The sequence below is a fragment of the Macrobrachium nipponense genome, chromosome 1 (genome assembly GCF_015104395.2).
Source record: "Macrobrachium nipponense isolate FS-2020 chromosome 1, ASM1510439v2, whole genome shotgun sequence".
Classification (NCBI taxonomy): domain Eukaryota; kingdom Metazoa; phylum Arthropoda; class Malacostraca; order Decapoda; family Palaemonidae; genus Macrobrachium; species Macrobrachium nipponense.
The window spans coordinates 141,288,816-141,307,024 of NC_087200.1; the positions used below are offsets into that span (position 1 = coordinate 141,288,816).

At 33.9% G+C, this 18,209-nt stretch overlaps 1 protein-coding gene across 2 annotated transcripts in view; it reads left to right on the forward strand.

Annotated features, from left to right (window-relative positions):
• Positions 1 to 18,209, forward strand: part of LOC135219691 (NAD(+) hydrolase sarm1-like) — a 703,407-nt gene that overhangs the window by 102,516 nt on the left and 582,682 nt on the right. For both annotated transcript variants that reach the window (XM_064256657.1, XM_064256658.1), the window contains exons 2-3: positions 9,326 to 10,232; positions 15,753 to 15,845. In XM_064256657.1, the coding sequence (XP_064112727.1) occupies positions 9,843 to 10,232; positions 15,753 to 15,845 (483 nt within the window). In that variant the 5' untranslated portion in view covers positions 9,326 to 9,842. The remainder of the gene's footprint in view (positions 1 to 9,325; positions 10,233 to 15,752; positions 15,846 to 18,209) is intronic.

The window sequence follows — 18,209 nt, forward strand, 5'->3', positions numbered from 1 at the left end:
GAAGAGGGAGACAGCAGTCTCTGAAATATAGTATTTCTCTCTTTATATTTTGGTGTTTTTATGGGCTCCTTTTATTATATATATATATATATATAATATTATATATATATATATCTATATATTATTATATATATATATAGTATATATATATATCTGTATATAGCAGCAACGTCCGCGTGCTTGCGAATATCATAAAATCCATGTAAGAAGGCGAGAGAAAATCGGGACTTGGAACAAGTACTTTCGTAGTTTATTTTACATTTTCAAGTTCACACTGAATACAAACATAGTTTACAGAGCTTTATATACAAAATTGAGTAGTGGTGGGCGGAGTTACAGTTTCTTAATTCGAGCAGCATGTTCTCCAAAAAAAAGGACAGGGAAAGAGGATCAAGAGATAAACCAGGGTGGAGGTTTATATTCCTGGTGGCCGTGGCTTCAAAGAATACTGTTTCCAGGAGATTTCTTTCCTGATAATCGTTGGCCTAGCAAATTATAGGCGAATTATCCCACTTAATGGCATGGCCTGTCTTAAGCCAATTATCTGAAATACCATTGTTCGCTAGGCCTCTTGAAAGAGCGTATTTGTGTTGGGAACATCTCTTTTTGTAGTTCTTTTGATGTTTGGCCAATATAAATCTTATTACAATCTTGACAAGGTATACTGTATACAATATTGTTGGAATTGGATGGACTATTTTTAATTAACATATTTCTTAAAGTATTGTTATATTTAGATAATGAATTTTTATCAATAGTTTTTAGAATCGGTATTGCAGATATGAAATTAGGGTGAAAAAGTAGACAGAGAATATTCTTAACTTCTTTGTTAACTCTAGTTAAATTGTTAAATATCTCCTCTGCCTTCTTACACAATTCTAAAAAATATGAAGGATAACATAATGAATCTCCTATTTTGTCAATAATTTTAAACTCAATGTAGTCTTGAATTCTTCGACGATGACTTCAAAATCTTTGACAAAATAGGAGTTCATTATGTTATATCCTTCATATTTTTTGGGATTGCGTTAGAAGGTAAAGAAGATATATTATAATTCAACTAGAGTTAACACAGAAGTTAAGAATAGTCTGTCTGCTTTTTCATCCACATTTTTCACACCATTTTCATATATATATATAAATATATATATATATATATATATATATATATATATATATATATATATATATATATATATATATATATATATATATATTATATATATATATATATATATCTATATATGAATAACTTGATCACGAAGTATATAAAACGTGATGCTATGTATAAATAAAGGTTTTTGCCACGGAGGAAAAAATGAAAGGCGAGAGAGCCAAGAACTTTCGGTCTAGCACGACCCTTTACTTATGCCTAAGTAAAGGGTCGTAGACCAAAAGTTTCTTGGCTTTCTCGCCTTTCATTTTTTCCTCCGTGGCAAAAACCTTTATATATATATATATATATATATATATATATATATATATATATATATATCGAGCTACAATGTCCTTTAATATCTAATTCGCTCTACCTCGGAATTAATTACCTGCGCGCAAAGGGTATATGTGAGAGGCGACATGAACTTTAGCCTCTCGCGGTGGTGTAGTAGGTAAAAGCTTCACTGACGTTCTGATTTGAAAGGATCCATGGGTTCGCGCCCTGGTCCAGGCAAGTCTATTATCGAGAAAAAAATTCCCTTCGGTTAAGCATATATGAAAATATATTAATTCCGAGGTAGAGCGAATTAGAATAAATTAAAAGGCATTGTAGCTCGATATATGAATATGAATCACGGAAATGTGATATGACTTATAGATTGGCTACGTGCTGTCAAAAGCACTACAAACACTACCGGAGTCGAGGTGGGTTGTTTGATGTTGTCTCCAAACCAACTAATTACCTGCGCGCGAAAGGTATATGAGGGTGAGAGGCGACATGAACTTTTAGCCTCGTCGCGGTGGTGTTAGTAGGTAAAAGCTTCACTGACGTTCCTGATTTGAAAGGATCCATGGTTTGCGCCCTGGTCCAGCAAGTCTATTATCGAGAAAAAATTCCCCTTCGGTTAAGCATATATGAAAATATATTAATTCCGAGGGTAGAGCGAATTAGATATTAAAGGACATTGTAGCTCGATATATGTATAATGACTCAACCGGAAATATATATATATATATATATATATATATATATATATATATATATATATATATATATATCGTATATCTTCAATATATGTTGGAGTGATAGGCATAAACCAGCAAATATAAATGGAATGAATATGTTCAAATCAAATCGTATTCTTTGACACTTGTGCAATCACAGAGGCCAGTTACATGGGAAAGTTACTTAGAAATAGTTATCAAATTTATGAATATTTTACCCCTGAATGCTAATATTTAGAAATAAATATGTGGTTACTGAGAATCAGCGGCTCAATGCTATTATACTGAAATGCATTATTATTATTTCTGGTGTGAGAATATTTCGTTTTTTTGTCAAATAATAATAATAATAATTAGAGAACATTACTAGATTTTGAGGGTAATTCCAGTTTTTCCACACACATTATTTTTACTTTTAGTGATAAGTAAGAAAAATCCAGCCAGGTTTCGGCAATTATTCAGCCGGTTTCTAATTTTCCGTTGTTGGCATATTTATGATAAGTATGTACTAGATACAATGACAATCGTCGGATCCAGCTGTACTAAAACTCAATCGAGGGTTTTTTGTTTTTTTTTGTTTTTTGGGGGGAGCCGGGTGACACTAAGTAAAGGGAGGGTGGTAGCTTTGGAACTTTTGTTTGTCATCTTGATCCCACTGTTTTGTCATTTTGAAGCTCCATCCTGGAAACTGTTGAAATTCTGCAAGGTCAGAGGCTGTAGTAGGATAGATATGATGATTGGGATGATATTTATGAGACCACTACTACTGCTGATGTTATTATTATTTATATATTGATGAGGAAATCCGCAGAGGTGCAAATGTAATATATATATATATATATATATATATATATATATATATATATATATATATATTATATAAACATATACAAACGAGAGGTTTCGAGAACCTGCTGGATTCTCTTTCTCAATCTCAATTGAGAAGGAGAATCAAGCAGGTTCTCGAAAGGTCTCGTTTGTACATATATTTCTGATATATTGTTAAAAATACGCCATTGAGGCCATTTCTTCGCGATTTTGGTGACTCATGCTATTATGAAAATTTCACGAATTTGTATTGTTTATTATTATTATTACGAGTAGTATAAATAGCTAACACGAATTTATGTAGTAAATAATGACTGTTATTATTAATATAATACTTTTTCTTTTCAGATAACAAGCCTTGAAGGGGACTCAGAGAAGATCAGAAATGGTGATCGGAAAAGAGGTGGGAGGCGAGGGAATCACACACACACACACACACACACACACACACACACACACACACACCACACACACCATACCTATACCGAACCGATACCGAACCGATACCGATACTGATACCAGTAACCATACCCATACCCACTCCTACGGGACCTCTTTAAAAACGATGTTGTCAGTTACAGTATGGTCTCCAATTTTTCCTTGCTGCCAGTGCTCTAATACCTGAACGTGAAGTGAATCAAATGAACGAACGCGAGAGCAGGCGACATGTATAACTGACTATCTGTGAAGATGTTTGTTCTTGAGCTTTGTTGATGGTCATGGCATAAGCTAACTTCACTCAAAATTGTCTGAGGCAAAGATTGAGTGGCACATTTAGTATTGAGTACATTATCCTTAGTTTAATATCCATTACCACCAGTCTAGTGCCATTGCAAAGGCCCTTGGCCTGGCACTGAATGCAAATGAGCATAACAACTGCACCTTTCTTCAAGGTCAGTCAGTGCATGTTGGGCGGCAACCAAGCCAAGTTAACAGTGCTTAAGAATTATAGAGAAATGCTTATTGTATTTAAAAGCCTTCTTGAAGACGTCTTCACGACCCCAGGATCCTTTGAAAGCAGTCGTCAGCTCCTGAAGCATTCCTGGAGAAGCGCCCACATGGTTTATAACGTCTTCTTATATACTTAGAGACTCCAGGATCCTGTGAAACCTCTTCAGGTCCTAAACGGATCCAAAATCTGTTTTCGGAATCATTTCTTCCACCCTCATGGAGAATCGCCCATTGGACCATAACGTCATCTTAAATTCTTAACGACACCAGGATCCTGTGAAGCCGTCCTCAGCTCCAAAATCCAGTCTGTCTTTGGAATAATTTCTTCCACATTCTGGAGAAACGCTCATTGGATTATAACGTTTTCCTAAATCTTGAAAGCTCCAGGATCCTGGAGCCACAGAAAGGGAGCCACAGAAAGGTATCCAAGGAAATTAATATAAAACATTAAAAAACCATTACAAAAACCAAATTATAATGCTCAGAGCACAACGTACAGTGATGCTCAAATCTCATGCGACATGACTCCATAGGATTTCGTTCAAAATTCACTAACTGGCAACTAGCATGCTCCATATTTATCTATTATTTCAATGCGGAAACGTGATTATTGCATACAATATGGACATAATATGTTTCATAAGAGTGAAATCTGTCATATATTTAAAAACTGTAAGAAAATGTCACGTGTATCAAATTTCAGAAAAAACTATATCGTAGCATTTTCAAAATTTTCGTTCACACATCGCTGAAGCATTTGACCAAAATGAAGTCGTCATCAAGCATCAGTTCAAATAAATAAAAGAAACACGAAAAAAATTGACATAACATTAATAATACTTCCAAAGCCAACATAAAATTTGAAATAGTCCTATTTGATTGTTTTTACACGTCAATGCTGAAAAAATGTAAATATGTATATACAAAAGTAGAATGCGCCCACCGATTACAACGTGTGAGGGGAGCATGTGTGACGTATCTATCAATAGTGTCGGTGAAACAACAACCACCCGGTGTAACATAAGTAGGTCTACACTGAGTAACGACAATGAAATTATCTTAAAAACACTTACTTTATATGTGTTAGAGGAATATTTGGATTTTCATACATAATTAATTGTTATAATTCTTAAATATTTAAAAAAAATTGTGGCATACTAGCAAATATTCGCCTATGCAATTATTCATTTTTCAAAGCCAAGATATTGTTCCTAGGCCTAGGTGTTAGATTTCTTTAGTTTACAATTAACAGTCACATCTCTCTATTAACAATTTCTGGCCAGAAGCAAATGAGGTTATTAACCCATTCTTGTTCTTCAAGTTACCTTATGAAAGAATAAATTATACACCAAAAGCTAGGAGGACTTTTAAGAAAATAATATTTTAAACCAGTTGAAAAACAAGTGTTCCATACGCCTTGATATTAATACTTATGATATTTTGATTAATAGTCATCTTCTCCATATAATCAAAATCATCATCTTTTATTCCTCAAAGAACAGGTAATCTCTACAAATAGAAACATTAAGGCTTAGATTATTCTTTTAGGCCTATAAATAATTTTACAACATATAGGCAGCTAAAACGTAGCCTAAAACTTCAACATTCAAAGAAAACTGGTGGTAATTCATATTCCTATTGTATTCGTCAAAAAACAGATAATCTCTACAAATAAATTTATTAATAACATATTATATCTCAGAAGGCTTAGTTATTTTTTTAGACCTATAAAACATTTTGCAACATACAGGTAGCTTCAACACAGTCGAAAACTTCAACATTCAAAGAAAACTTGTTTTAATTCATATTCCTACTTTGAAAATGTTGTTATGACTGTTGAGCTTATCAGGTCTATTGTCATAATGCAGCAGACGTAGTTATGTTGATCGGTCCGAAGAGCATGGTAAGTGTGCTTTCGTTGATGGTACCGCTAAGCTTATCACACCGCACTTTGAACTTTGCAGTGTAAAAAAAAGAAAATCAGTTCAAACCACATAGATTACGAATTATACCAATGCATAAAACTGATCATATTTATATAGCCATAAGGAAAATAGGGCTAGCTGTGAATTCACAAACTTTTCGACATGTATGACATTAGAAAAAAAGTATAACACTACTTGGCAACATCACGTTGAGTCTGAGAATCTGGACGATACAAAAAGAATCATGTTGCATGAGATTTGAGCACCACTGTACAACGAACCTTTAGCCGGAACGCTTGGATAGATAACGCAAATAGACAGAAGATCCAAGAATAAATAGAAAAGATAATGCAACCAAAAGTAACAAGGATATGTGAGAAAAGCTCGTGAACGTGATTAAAATAATTAAAATAGAAGCGGTTGGGGATAAATGCTAGAGGAAAATAATTAATTAATGATAAGGACCATGATAACAGAAGTAATAGGAGGAAATGTATTAACGCAGAGATAGAATATCAACAAAATGGTGGAATACAGAATCGGGACAGCAGGCGTATGAAGCACAACTCTCTTCACAAGAGAGACTTGTTTTTCGTGATTTAAATGAACATAAATTCACTTAATGGGTGGTTGATTTCATAAGCTTTTCTCTTGTTATTATTAGATATATATGGCGAGTTTTTTTTATATTCCTTCAGTAAAATTTCACCTCAGATGGAGAGAGAGAGAGAGAGATATAACATTAATAGTGTAGGAAAAAAAAAATGAAGGGGACGTTGACCGGTTTGGCAGTGTTGTAAGACTCGTTACTCTGTTCGTTTATTTAACGAAATAATGTTTTTGCGTTTTTTATTTTCATATAAGAGCCAAAGTTTCTCATTTTCTTTTATTGTACAACAGATTCTAATTACACACGAGAATAATTTTTTCTGGTAAAGTAATGCGATTTTTGTCGCTTCTCGATTCCAGACATTCAACGTCATCAGTTCTGGAGACCCACTTACTGTTTAGGCCATGTAGGTTTAGTTGATTATAGAAATACATAGCGCATGTGTAGACTATATGTAAGAAAGAACTTGTTAGATTAACTATGTAATCTATTGTCAAGCTTTAATTTCTATTCATTGGTAAGAGAAATACATTGAGTATGTATAGATTTGCAATAATTTTGAAATGTTTTACTTTTTTTAACTATGTTAAGCGACGGGTTCGCAGTAAAAAATAAATTTTGTTTTTGTTTTTAGTATTTTATTATCAAAAGCACATACCTGGTCAGGTTAAGATTTTGTACTCTCGGAGTGTGACTGAAAGGAGTTAATAATCGCAGGAAGTTAGATGTTCAGTAATAGCTGTGTCAAAACAAAGCGATGGTAACAAGTACTATTCCCCTCAATGTACAGCACCTTATCAGGATATGACCATTAGAATAAAGAGTTAGGCCCTCGTCAGGAAGGTTAGCTGGTTTCATCATTCGCCTAATTTCAGACACGTTAAAAATAGCTCTCAGAAATTGTAGTTGGTAGTTATCGTCATTGCTGAAAAATTATAAAACTAAAGTCTTGGACATTCAGGCGAATCTTATTCAATTGTGAAATCTAATCCCATATTTGAAATAATTGCCATTTGCGAGTATCTTCCTGCTCATCATCATCATCATTATCATTATCATCACAAAAATTCCTCTTTGTGATGTTTTAGTCATCACCATCTTTACAGACTCTTGTGTTAGACGTTATTTTAGGCGTCTGTCAGGGAAAGGAGGCAAATGATGTGCTATGCAAAGAAACAAGGCGTTATCCGACCTCCAGCTTACTCGTAGCGCATGTTAAAATCTACTATCAAATATGGCGTTGTTTCACCAACGAAAATGATAATAAATACAGTATATTTTATTGGAAACAATTGTGTATTTTGTACATTTTCGTTCTAATAAATCATAAATATCCAATTGTAAAATGCCTGTATCTGGAACTCAACACTTTCTTACCCCCAACAAAAACAACAACAACCAAGTAGTCTGTAGGCTTACTCCCCGAGTAAGTGATAAACTCTAAAAACATCTGTCTAGACAGGTGTTCTCTGTGAGGCAGCGACACGAACAGGTTTTTTGCACCTGTTTGCCATCAACCGCTAAACCTTGTACGTATTTGTTGGATCATTAGCACTTTGTTACTACTTGCTTCACTGTTACAATTTGTCAAATAAATTACAACGCTAATGGAGGTGAATTCATAATTAGATAAGCAGAGATATATAACCCAGAACCTATTCCTTCTGATGTGAGTTGTTTTTCCTCCTCTAGCATTTGGGTTTTTAGGTTCTTGTTTCATGTTCTAGTTCTTGGTTTTGTTCGTCTTCATATGATTTTCAATTCACGAGGAAAATCCTTTGTAATAGAATCAGAGATATAGTGAACGAAACTGCCAAAATTATATATATAGTATATATACATCGAGCTACAAATGTCCTTTAACATCCAATTCTCTCCACTTCGGAATTAATATATTTTCATATATGTTAACTGAAGGGGAATTCTTTAGTTGATAATAATTTCTTTCTCTTGTTGGGTTCGAACCAGCGGCCAGCGGACTGAGCAGTCAGCAGGGCGCTGGTTCGAACCGAAGTGAGGACGAAATTATTATCAACTAAAAAAATTTCCCTTCGGTTAACATATAAAAAAATACATCAATTCCGAGGTAGAGCGGATTGGATATTAAAGGTTATGTAATAAAGATTCATATATGGTATATATATATATATATATATATATATATATATAACATACATATATATATATATATATATATATATATATATATATTATATATATATATATATATAATATATATGTATATTATATATAATTCATTTTATAGTAACGCTTAAATGTGTTATACTCATCATTTCCATATAATAGAAGTAAAGCGAAACAAGGTTGTCTAGTTACAATTAGACTTTGTGCTTCGGTAACATTTAATTTAAATTCAAATGGGAGGATTAGATGTGTCTTCCACATCTATATATATATATATATATATATATATATATATATATATATATATATATATATATATTACACAAACAGGACTTCATTGAAACTGGATGGTATCTAGCAGAGATATTTAAACAGAAAAAAGTTACAAGCTAATGGCAGCTGGACCACGTGTACGGTTTCCACGTATACATGACAATGAGCTTAGTCCAGGAAAGCTAGTAACTTTTTTTGAATAAATATCTCCGCTAGATACTATCCAGTTGCAACGAGGGTCCTGTTAGTATATTAGAATATATATATATATATATATATATACTATATATATTATGAAATACAATTTTTCTTATTCTCAAAGTACTTGATAACCGAAATTTTTGGGAGGCGTGTGTGTTGATTGGAAATAGTTTTACAATTAATATCAAACAGCAATATTACTCATATTTATTCATTTCGTCTTTTTCAGATCGTTACGTAAAAAGTTAACTAGAGTTTTGAAATACTGACTGTACTGAACTTTGCTGTTCATGATATGTCCATTGTTTAAAAGTGAAGTTTTAAAATGGATAGTGCTTGTGAAAATTTGCTTGTGGTTTTGTGTAATATTTACTAGAGACGAAGGGCGCTAAATGATACAAATATAATTTGATCGGAAAGCAAGTATCTCATAAGAAATCAAAGAGTAGATTGAAAACTACTACTGTGCTTTCCATATTGTGTTAAAAGTGATTACTGGAAGTCAGATAGCCTTACTGGCAAGTGTTTATGTGTGGTTAATGCTGAAGTTGTTGAGTAGGCATTATGAATGAATGAATGAATTAAATGATATTGAATAGGCGAAAATAAATAGACATCTTGATAGCCGACAAGCTGTATGTTGAACAGCATACCAACCAATGCCACAGACTATGAATTGTTGCCTCGCTGATCATAGGAGCCATGTGAAGGTGCGGTGACCCCTTCTCTGACATCTTCTTAGAGACATGTTTACCTCCGTTTTCATTAAATCTCTGAGGGATCACCACAACAGCAGTCCTTTATGCCAGGACTCCAGCGGCAGCCACAGCAAACATCCTCACTCATCGTCGTCGTCCTCCAATATGTGCGACTGTCAGCGGAGGTATAGGAACTCGACAGCCAGCGCTCCCAATCTCTCCACAAGTACAAACCCAAAAGCATCCTCTCCCGCTGCTGCTACCAACTTCGTGCCCACGAAGTCTGCTTCTGGGTACGTCAATGGTATCAATAATAAGCAGGCTCTAAAAGAGAAACTTCTTACGACGGACGTGAAGAATTCAAAGAACGCCAGTCTTTCTTCAGCTTCCAGATACAGGAATTATAGAGGATCGCCCAAGTGGAAAATGGATGGAAGGGTAAGTCGTATTACTTATTACTCGAATAATTGAGTGCATGCGTTACCTAAGTTGTTATCTAGCATGTTTTTATGGCTTGGGGTGTGTACATCACAAAGTTTTTAATGAGCATAAGCATATTCCTAAACTATCTTGTTTTTATCTTTGGAATTTTTTAGAAAATGTTTATGTGATTGTTTTTCTTAATACTGCAAAACGTCGAAGACAGCTTTCAAAACAGCATTTTGGTGAACCCTATTCATAAAGAACAAGCCCACAGGAGCCATTGTCTTGAAATTCAAGCTTCCAAACAGTATGGTGTTCATTAGAACGAGGGAGCAGAATGTAATGGGATATACAGTTAGAAGAAATCGTTTATTAAATATGGAAAAAAATATTAAAAAATGAATAAATTAGTAAATCTTATTCGGGAGGAACTGATTTTCCTTATGTAAATCAGTAAATTGTTATGGCTCTCTGATGTATCGTTATCACTAGCACTGATTAGTTGGTTGTCATTTATTGAAAGATTGCGTCAACTCAAGGGGTCATAGAGGTCACGTAAGCATGGGGAAAATAATTATAATGGCATTTTATATATCAAACGCCACCGGGAACAAATGAAAATCGGTTGTACACTTAGAGGACTGATAGAGTGCTAGAAATTCAACATATGCATATACGTATATACCAGCAAGACAGTAGGTACTACGAGCGCACAGAGGGTTGAAAACCAAGTATTTGCACCTGACGGATGTCTTGTAGGCGGAGTCTTCCTACCCTCATTAGTGACAGGTCAGTTTTTTACAAATCCGATCATCTACCTGGAGGCCGTTTCCCCATTTTTCTCGTCTCTCAGCCATCTTCCTTAAAATATTAGCTTCTTGCTTATTTATTTTGAAACTAATGGATCAAATTTCAACATACCATGACTTATATTCATGTTCTTCAAGAAACTCTCTTTTTATAAAACTATCCGTACTGATGTTGCTGTCCAGTGCACTATTAGAATAAACTACCTTTTTTGGCCGTGTCCGGGTGATTGATTATATGATTATTTTCATCTGCAAGTAAAAAAATGTTTCGCTTTTTCTAAGCGGCGTTTGATATATGCATATCAATTATAGAAATGAATAACTCCTGTGAATGTTTCTACTAAAGTGTTATTAGCATATTATGACCAAGCACTGGGCATACTCTTTCCAAAGATTGATAAATTAGAAGAATGTATTTCTTACCATGCCAGTAGCAGTCGAGTCGACTTAGGAAGAGTATGAGATATTAAATTGAATGGAAGAAATAAAAATTAACCTAACACCAAACACAGGCAGAAATTACTTTCAAACTAAATATTTTCTTGTAAAATGCAAGTGAACTTTCAAATATATTATAAAAGCCATTCGGAAAACGAATCTTGACGATACTTTAAACTTACATCATCGTAACATTTGAATCATATATAAAACTTTCATTAATTTTCATTTTAGCTGTTGAAAAGGCCGGAAAATTTCATTTGTTCCATGTAGTGCATAGTCATCAAAGACGTCACTCAGAATTGTAAAATTGTGGTTGTTTCGTAGCAAACTTATATTTTATAAGAAAGAAATCTTGTATTTTTCTTTTATTAGCGCGGAGAACTTATAGGAGAATCGCAAATCTTGGGAAAGAACTATTTCAGAGGTAAACTATACAAATTTTGCAAACTGCATGCTAAAAATTTATTTTGATTCAAGTCAGTAAGCCAACAGATACCCGCATTGAATACTAAGTTCAATTCAAGTCGCTGAATGAGAGAACTGTAACATACTAATCTCTGCCAGTCTTAAATTTACCCGTGTAATAAGTTCTTTTTATTGTTATTTTCGTCTCTCTCTCTTTTTCTTCTTCACACCAACTTTCTGTTATATGGAAACTTGTTTTTGCAGGTTAATGGCTTTTTAGATTTATTGATTGAAAATATTTGCTTGTTTTGTATTTTAATCTGATAACGTTAGAGTCTGGGAAACGAACTAGCAATTAATTTTATGAATCTTGACCACTTTTTTTATGTGTATTTCATATTGACGAAAGAGACCTGGCAATACTGGCCAAAGTAAATGCATGGGCGGATAGTCACTAATAGGGAATAGTATGGAAATTACTATTATTATCATTACTTATAACTAAAGAAAGAAACAGTGGCCAATAGATGATTGTTGTTATATTTATTGTACATCACCTGTACTTCGCTCTACATCTACGTTCAATATTCGTAAGGCAACCATTCTTACACTATTTATCAGTGGCATAGCTTCTGAAATTGAGGTATTTTAAGATTGTTATTGTACGTGATAATGTTTGGTATTTCCGTATCATCTCGTGATGTTTTGATTATACGTACATCACAAAACACCGTGAGAGTGAGCGCAGTTGTGGTGTGTAACGGTCTGGCTGTGATGACAATTCGTGAATGACAAGGAGAAACAGCAGACTGTTAATCTAATAAGTTTCGTGATTAGAATCAAGATTATTATTTCTCCGACTTATTTGGTGACATTTTAGAAGCTGCTGTGCCCTTCAAGATTTACTGAAAGGTTGCTCATAGTTCTCTTATCCGTTATTGAAGAGAGTGCATTAGGTAGATTTAAACAATCGTCTTGTTTTGTGCATACCTTCTCAGTTTGCATCATGACTATGTCGTTTCGTAGCACAACGAAGAGGACAATAAAGTTGTGGAATTTATGACATGGCGATAGTATCACCACTTGCCTGAACAAAATGTAAATTACAGTATTTTCTTAGAATGTTTGCATGTTAAATCAATGTCATTTAAATACTGTGGCAGTGGGTGTAAGCAATAATGCATAATACATTAAGTAATATATTTATATACAAAGGAAATATTTGAATACTGCCTCAAAATGAAGATAGTTGAAATCAGCAAGGTTGAATATAAACCACAATGTATCCATGAATTTTTTATAATGGATGCATTGAATGCTTTAATTTGGTATACCTCCTGAAAGACTCGGTACATTTTCTATTATGGGAAATGCGGTTTACGTTTTCTGTAAGATGAGATGGGCTACTTTACTAAATACATTGTCTTGCGAATTTGTATTCTTTATCATTCATTTTATCGGTCGTATGATAAAAAACATGTATTTGACTATTCTAATAGATTTAAGAAAAAATAAAACGCAATAAACTGCTAGCCGAATATCAGAAATTTTTTCTATTGGGATAACTGTACAGAATACAATAAAATTTTTATTGCATGCAGCGTTATTAGCGTGTGTTTTTGCTTTGTCGAGTCAAAAGGTCCACTTTATACTTCATATTCCATGAAACATATGACCAAACTTAAGCCACGCCTGTGGGAAGGCTTAATCAAATTCTAAATCAACCAACCAACCAACCAGAATTTTAGTATATATTTGTTATAAACAGATCCCGCCTGGATTGATAAACCTGCCCGAGCATCTAGTGATAACACCGACCCACACTGATGATGAAATCGCATGAAACTTTAATACATAATTTATTTTTATTTTAGTATATATATTCGGCGACTCCCTCATAAAAGCAACTAGAACATTTAGAGTAATTAACTGATCTCTAGCATTTTGTTTGACGTTGCACTTATGAAAACAGATTTTGATAACTCAGAGTATAGAAAACAACCATAAGGTATAGTTTCGTAATGTTATAGTAAAGTACGTTTAATCAGGAGATTGGGATATTCATAAAAATTACATATGTTGGAAACCTTACGCTTATGTCATAAAATAAAATGCATTTGCTGAGGCATAAAAATTGAAAATAAAAATAATGTCGAAAAAGATATACCAAAACACTAATACAGCGCCTCAGTGGCGTGGTTGGTATGCTGTTGGCGTCCCACCTCGGTGTCACGAGTTCGATTCTCGGCCATTCCATTGAGGAGTGAGATATATGTATTTCTGGTGATACAAGTTCACTCTCGACGTGCTTCGGAAGTCACGTAAAGCCGTTGGTCCCGTTGCTGAATAACCACTGTCATATATATATATATATATATATATATATATATATATATATATATATATATATTGCAAAGTTTCTAAATGATATACTAATTTAATGGGCCTTAACAGAGTTGACTTAGGTAAAAATTTAATGGTATAAGCATATGAATATTATTTTTTCATAGTTGGCAGAAAGCAAATGTGCTTAATTTCAGTAGGTTGAATAGATCGGAGGTTCATACCAGGCATGCTACTCCCTTTCACAACTTGCCACACTTAACTGAGACGACCCGTGATGCCATAGGGCTGGCTGAATTGGAATCCTCAGTCAACCAAACTGTATCTGGTTAAAATCTACTTTTGGGGATCCTAGGAATGTGCAACACTAAATGGCACCGACCTATATCCTGCCCATCTAGTCAACTGCAAAATGTTACTAGAAAAACTTAGGTAAAGCACCACAGATAAAACAAAATTTGTTTGACAAAAATCGTCCGAAGCTTTAATGTGCCGGCTCTTTGGTTGCCTTTAATGTATTTGTATGCTCTAGTGTCAAATAAATTTGACGAGAAGTGAACCCCGACTACAGGTCAGCTCAAGACTGAGGAGTCTCTAAAAGATGTCAAAGTAAGTCAGCTTTGCATTTTGACTGTAGGTTTCGTCAATAAAAGTTTTTCCTAACTGTCGTTTATTGAATGTCATTCGTAATGCTACTTTTTGAAAAGCTACGATCTTTGTAAAATGTCAGCCTTTGGTTGACACGGCTTTCCAGGAGACTTTTCTAATGAATTCGTGATGATTATGTTTTTGGCGTTAAAGTCCTTTAGAAGTTTAACTATGGGTGATTAATGTCCTAACTTTCTAGCATGGTGTTTCCTACTCATGCAATACGAAATGTTGTCGTTTGGATGACAAATTTTCTTATTACATGATGTTTGACTGTATCCAGTAATAATGGTCTCCGCATTTCCTGGACTTGTGAGCTAGGCGAAAAATGATTTTGTCCATACAATGAATTCATTAAAAGAATATTGAATTTTATTCATTCTTAGATCAGACTTCTCTTTTTTTCACCTTCTCCGTGGTCTAGTTCTGGTATTCTTGATAACCTTCTGTTAGTTACCGTATTGTATGTTAATATATAGTGGGTATATTGACTATTGTTATTTTCTTTTTGTACTGAGAACTTTTTGATTTCCACACATTTTCTGGCACCACAACTCTATAATAAGAAACGGCATATATATATATATATATATATATCTATATATATATATATATATATATATATATATATATATATATATATATATATATATATATATATGTATATGTATATGTATATATATATACATATATATATATACATATATATATATATATATATATACTATATATATATATATATATATATATAGATATATATATATACACATGTATAGTGTGTGTGTGTGCGTATTTGAATATCTATTTATCTCGTAATAAATTCACCACGCATTTTCCTTCATTTATGATTAATTAAATGAAATTGGATAAATTTTTTTTTTTCTTGCAGAGGCGATCCACCTCCACGGAGTCAGTCGCTTCATCGAAATCCGAGAAATCTGACAAAGAAAAGGAAAAAGACAGCGAACCGGAGCTAGAACAGGTAAGTACATGTGCAATTAGTTTTAATGTTTGTGTTTATTTCAACTTAATTCATATCTGTTAAATTGATTTATTTTGTCTCTCTTCGTTTTCTAAACATGCAACCCAGAAAGGAAAAGAACGGCTTCTTACATGTTTTTTTTTTTTTATTCTTTTATTTCAGTTTAATTTGTATCCATAGAATTTTGTCATTTTTCTTCCTTTTCGTTTTCTGAAAATGCGCATTAGAAAGGAAAATGAATGTTTTGATAGAGTTTTTTTTTCTTTTTTACTATGAGATAACAGGTTATTTTTTCTGTTTCAAGCAGCCTTATATATATATGCTAGAACTGCAGAGATCTCTTTTCCTTGCCTTTCCTCTCTTGCAGAAGCCCTCGGTGAGTGAAAAAAAAGAAGTAAGTACTAGGGGACGGTCTTTCTTTAGGGTAAAAACTTTCTTCTTTATTTTAATCATCCTTTCGAATACAAGATTTAACATTCCTTCCATTTTTTTTCTCTCTCGACTTAAAAACCGAAGAGGAATGAAAAAAAGTATTTACTATTGATTTTTCTTCATTTAACACCGGATATGTTCCATATAACTGATGAGCTTGTAGAACTGTTCTAACAATGAAAAAGAGAGAAAATTCTGCTGTCTGAACCATTAAAGGAATATTTATTTTATCTTGTTAAATCTCTCTCTCTCTCTCTCTCTCTCTCTCTCTCTCTCTCTCTCTCTCTCCTCTCTCTCTCTCTCTTTCATAAATCTCGCTTGCCGTCTTCTTACATGGGGGTATCTGTTTCTCTTAATGAACGGCCTGAACTTCATAATCGGTTGCTTTTGGTTGTACCCAGAGCAATTAAGATATTATCAGAGAGCAAATCGCCCCCGCAAAGGATGTAAAAGAACCTCAGAACACCATCCAGAGATACTTGACCGTTTCTTATGTCGTATGTCTGTTGCTGCTTTAAAAGAAAAAAGAAAAAAAAATCTCCGGTCACTCCGTATCTCTAGGGATGATTTGACAGCCAAGTTATTCTTTTACGAGACAAAGGGAGGGACTGCCACCCTTAATCCTTTGTTGCCTTTGGATATGATTTCTTATAGGCGAGCCGAGATCTTGTATACACACCGAAATCTCTCAAGTTGTCAACACACTTTGAGCTGAACGACAGATGACCGCATGTTTACGGGGGCGTTGTTGTTATTGTTGCCGAGCAAACGAGCATCTCCCCGTTGCACGTATCCATCCATTCGCTGCTCTTTGGGATATGGATAGGAAGAGGAGTTTTCTCCAGGAGTCGGTTATCATTTTCATGTGTTCCTCCTTTTCTTTTATAGGAGGTTTAGCTGGTGCTATCCCCGGCTCTGTTGTCAGGTTTTTGTGATAAACATATGTTTGATATTTGCATTTGTCTTTCTCTTATTGGACTTTGGTTGTATTGCATTTCAGATTAAAAACTTAAGAATTATTTTACCGTTTCTAGAAATGTTAAAAAGGATATACGAGTCCATGGCCGAAGTTGGCTTTTTTTCACTCTTCTTCTTCTTCTTCTTCTTCTTCTTGTTTACAATAGATAGAACAATACAGTACTTCTATTCACATTCTGTTCTTTTTCCGGCTTATCTGGGAGGGAGATCGTGTAAGGTTTGTCTTTGCAAGATTGATGTTTTGTTTATAGTTGTAATTATCATCACTGTTTCAAATGTTACGTAGTTGTCGCTCTTCTTTTTCTGACTTATCTCAGATCAAGCAGGACTTATCATTGTAAGACGTTGAGATTATTAAGCGAAGGATCAAATCCCCTTATCTCTAAACTAATCTTGGAGCTGGCTCTCCAGTTACGAAAAGGAAAGAATTAAATACTTGAATTGAGCTTTCACTTGGTTAATTTGACTTTTTTCTCCTTATGTCCGTCTTTTTCCTGACATTTTATTTGTTGATTATGAAAACAGTGTATTTTTTTCTATACATGCTTTATTTTTAGAATGCAGAATAAGCGTAGCTTGGCATGGAAAACAGATAAACATTTGAATTTCAGTGGTAAGTCATTTCTAGGACATTTGATTTCTAGTCTGACAGATCTAGCTTCTGTACTATGGCCCCCTACTGTCTTGGTTTGAAGTTCTATAGCTAGAGGGTGCATTAAGAATACCATCTGTTTTTTCTTCCTTGAATGTGGAGCAGGGGTGTCGAGAAAATAATAATTACTAGCAGTATCTGCAGCATTGAAGAAATGGAGAGAAATAGGTAGACTAATGGTAAATAAAAATATCCCATTAGTGTTGAGAGAGCAAGGACTTGAGATGTACATAAGGCCATGCTATTCTGTGAAGAGTAAATATGAGCACTGACAAGGAAGTAGGTGTGATTTTGAAGAGATA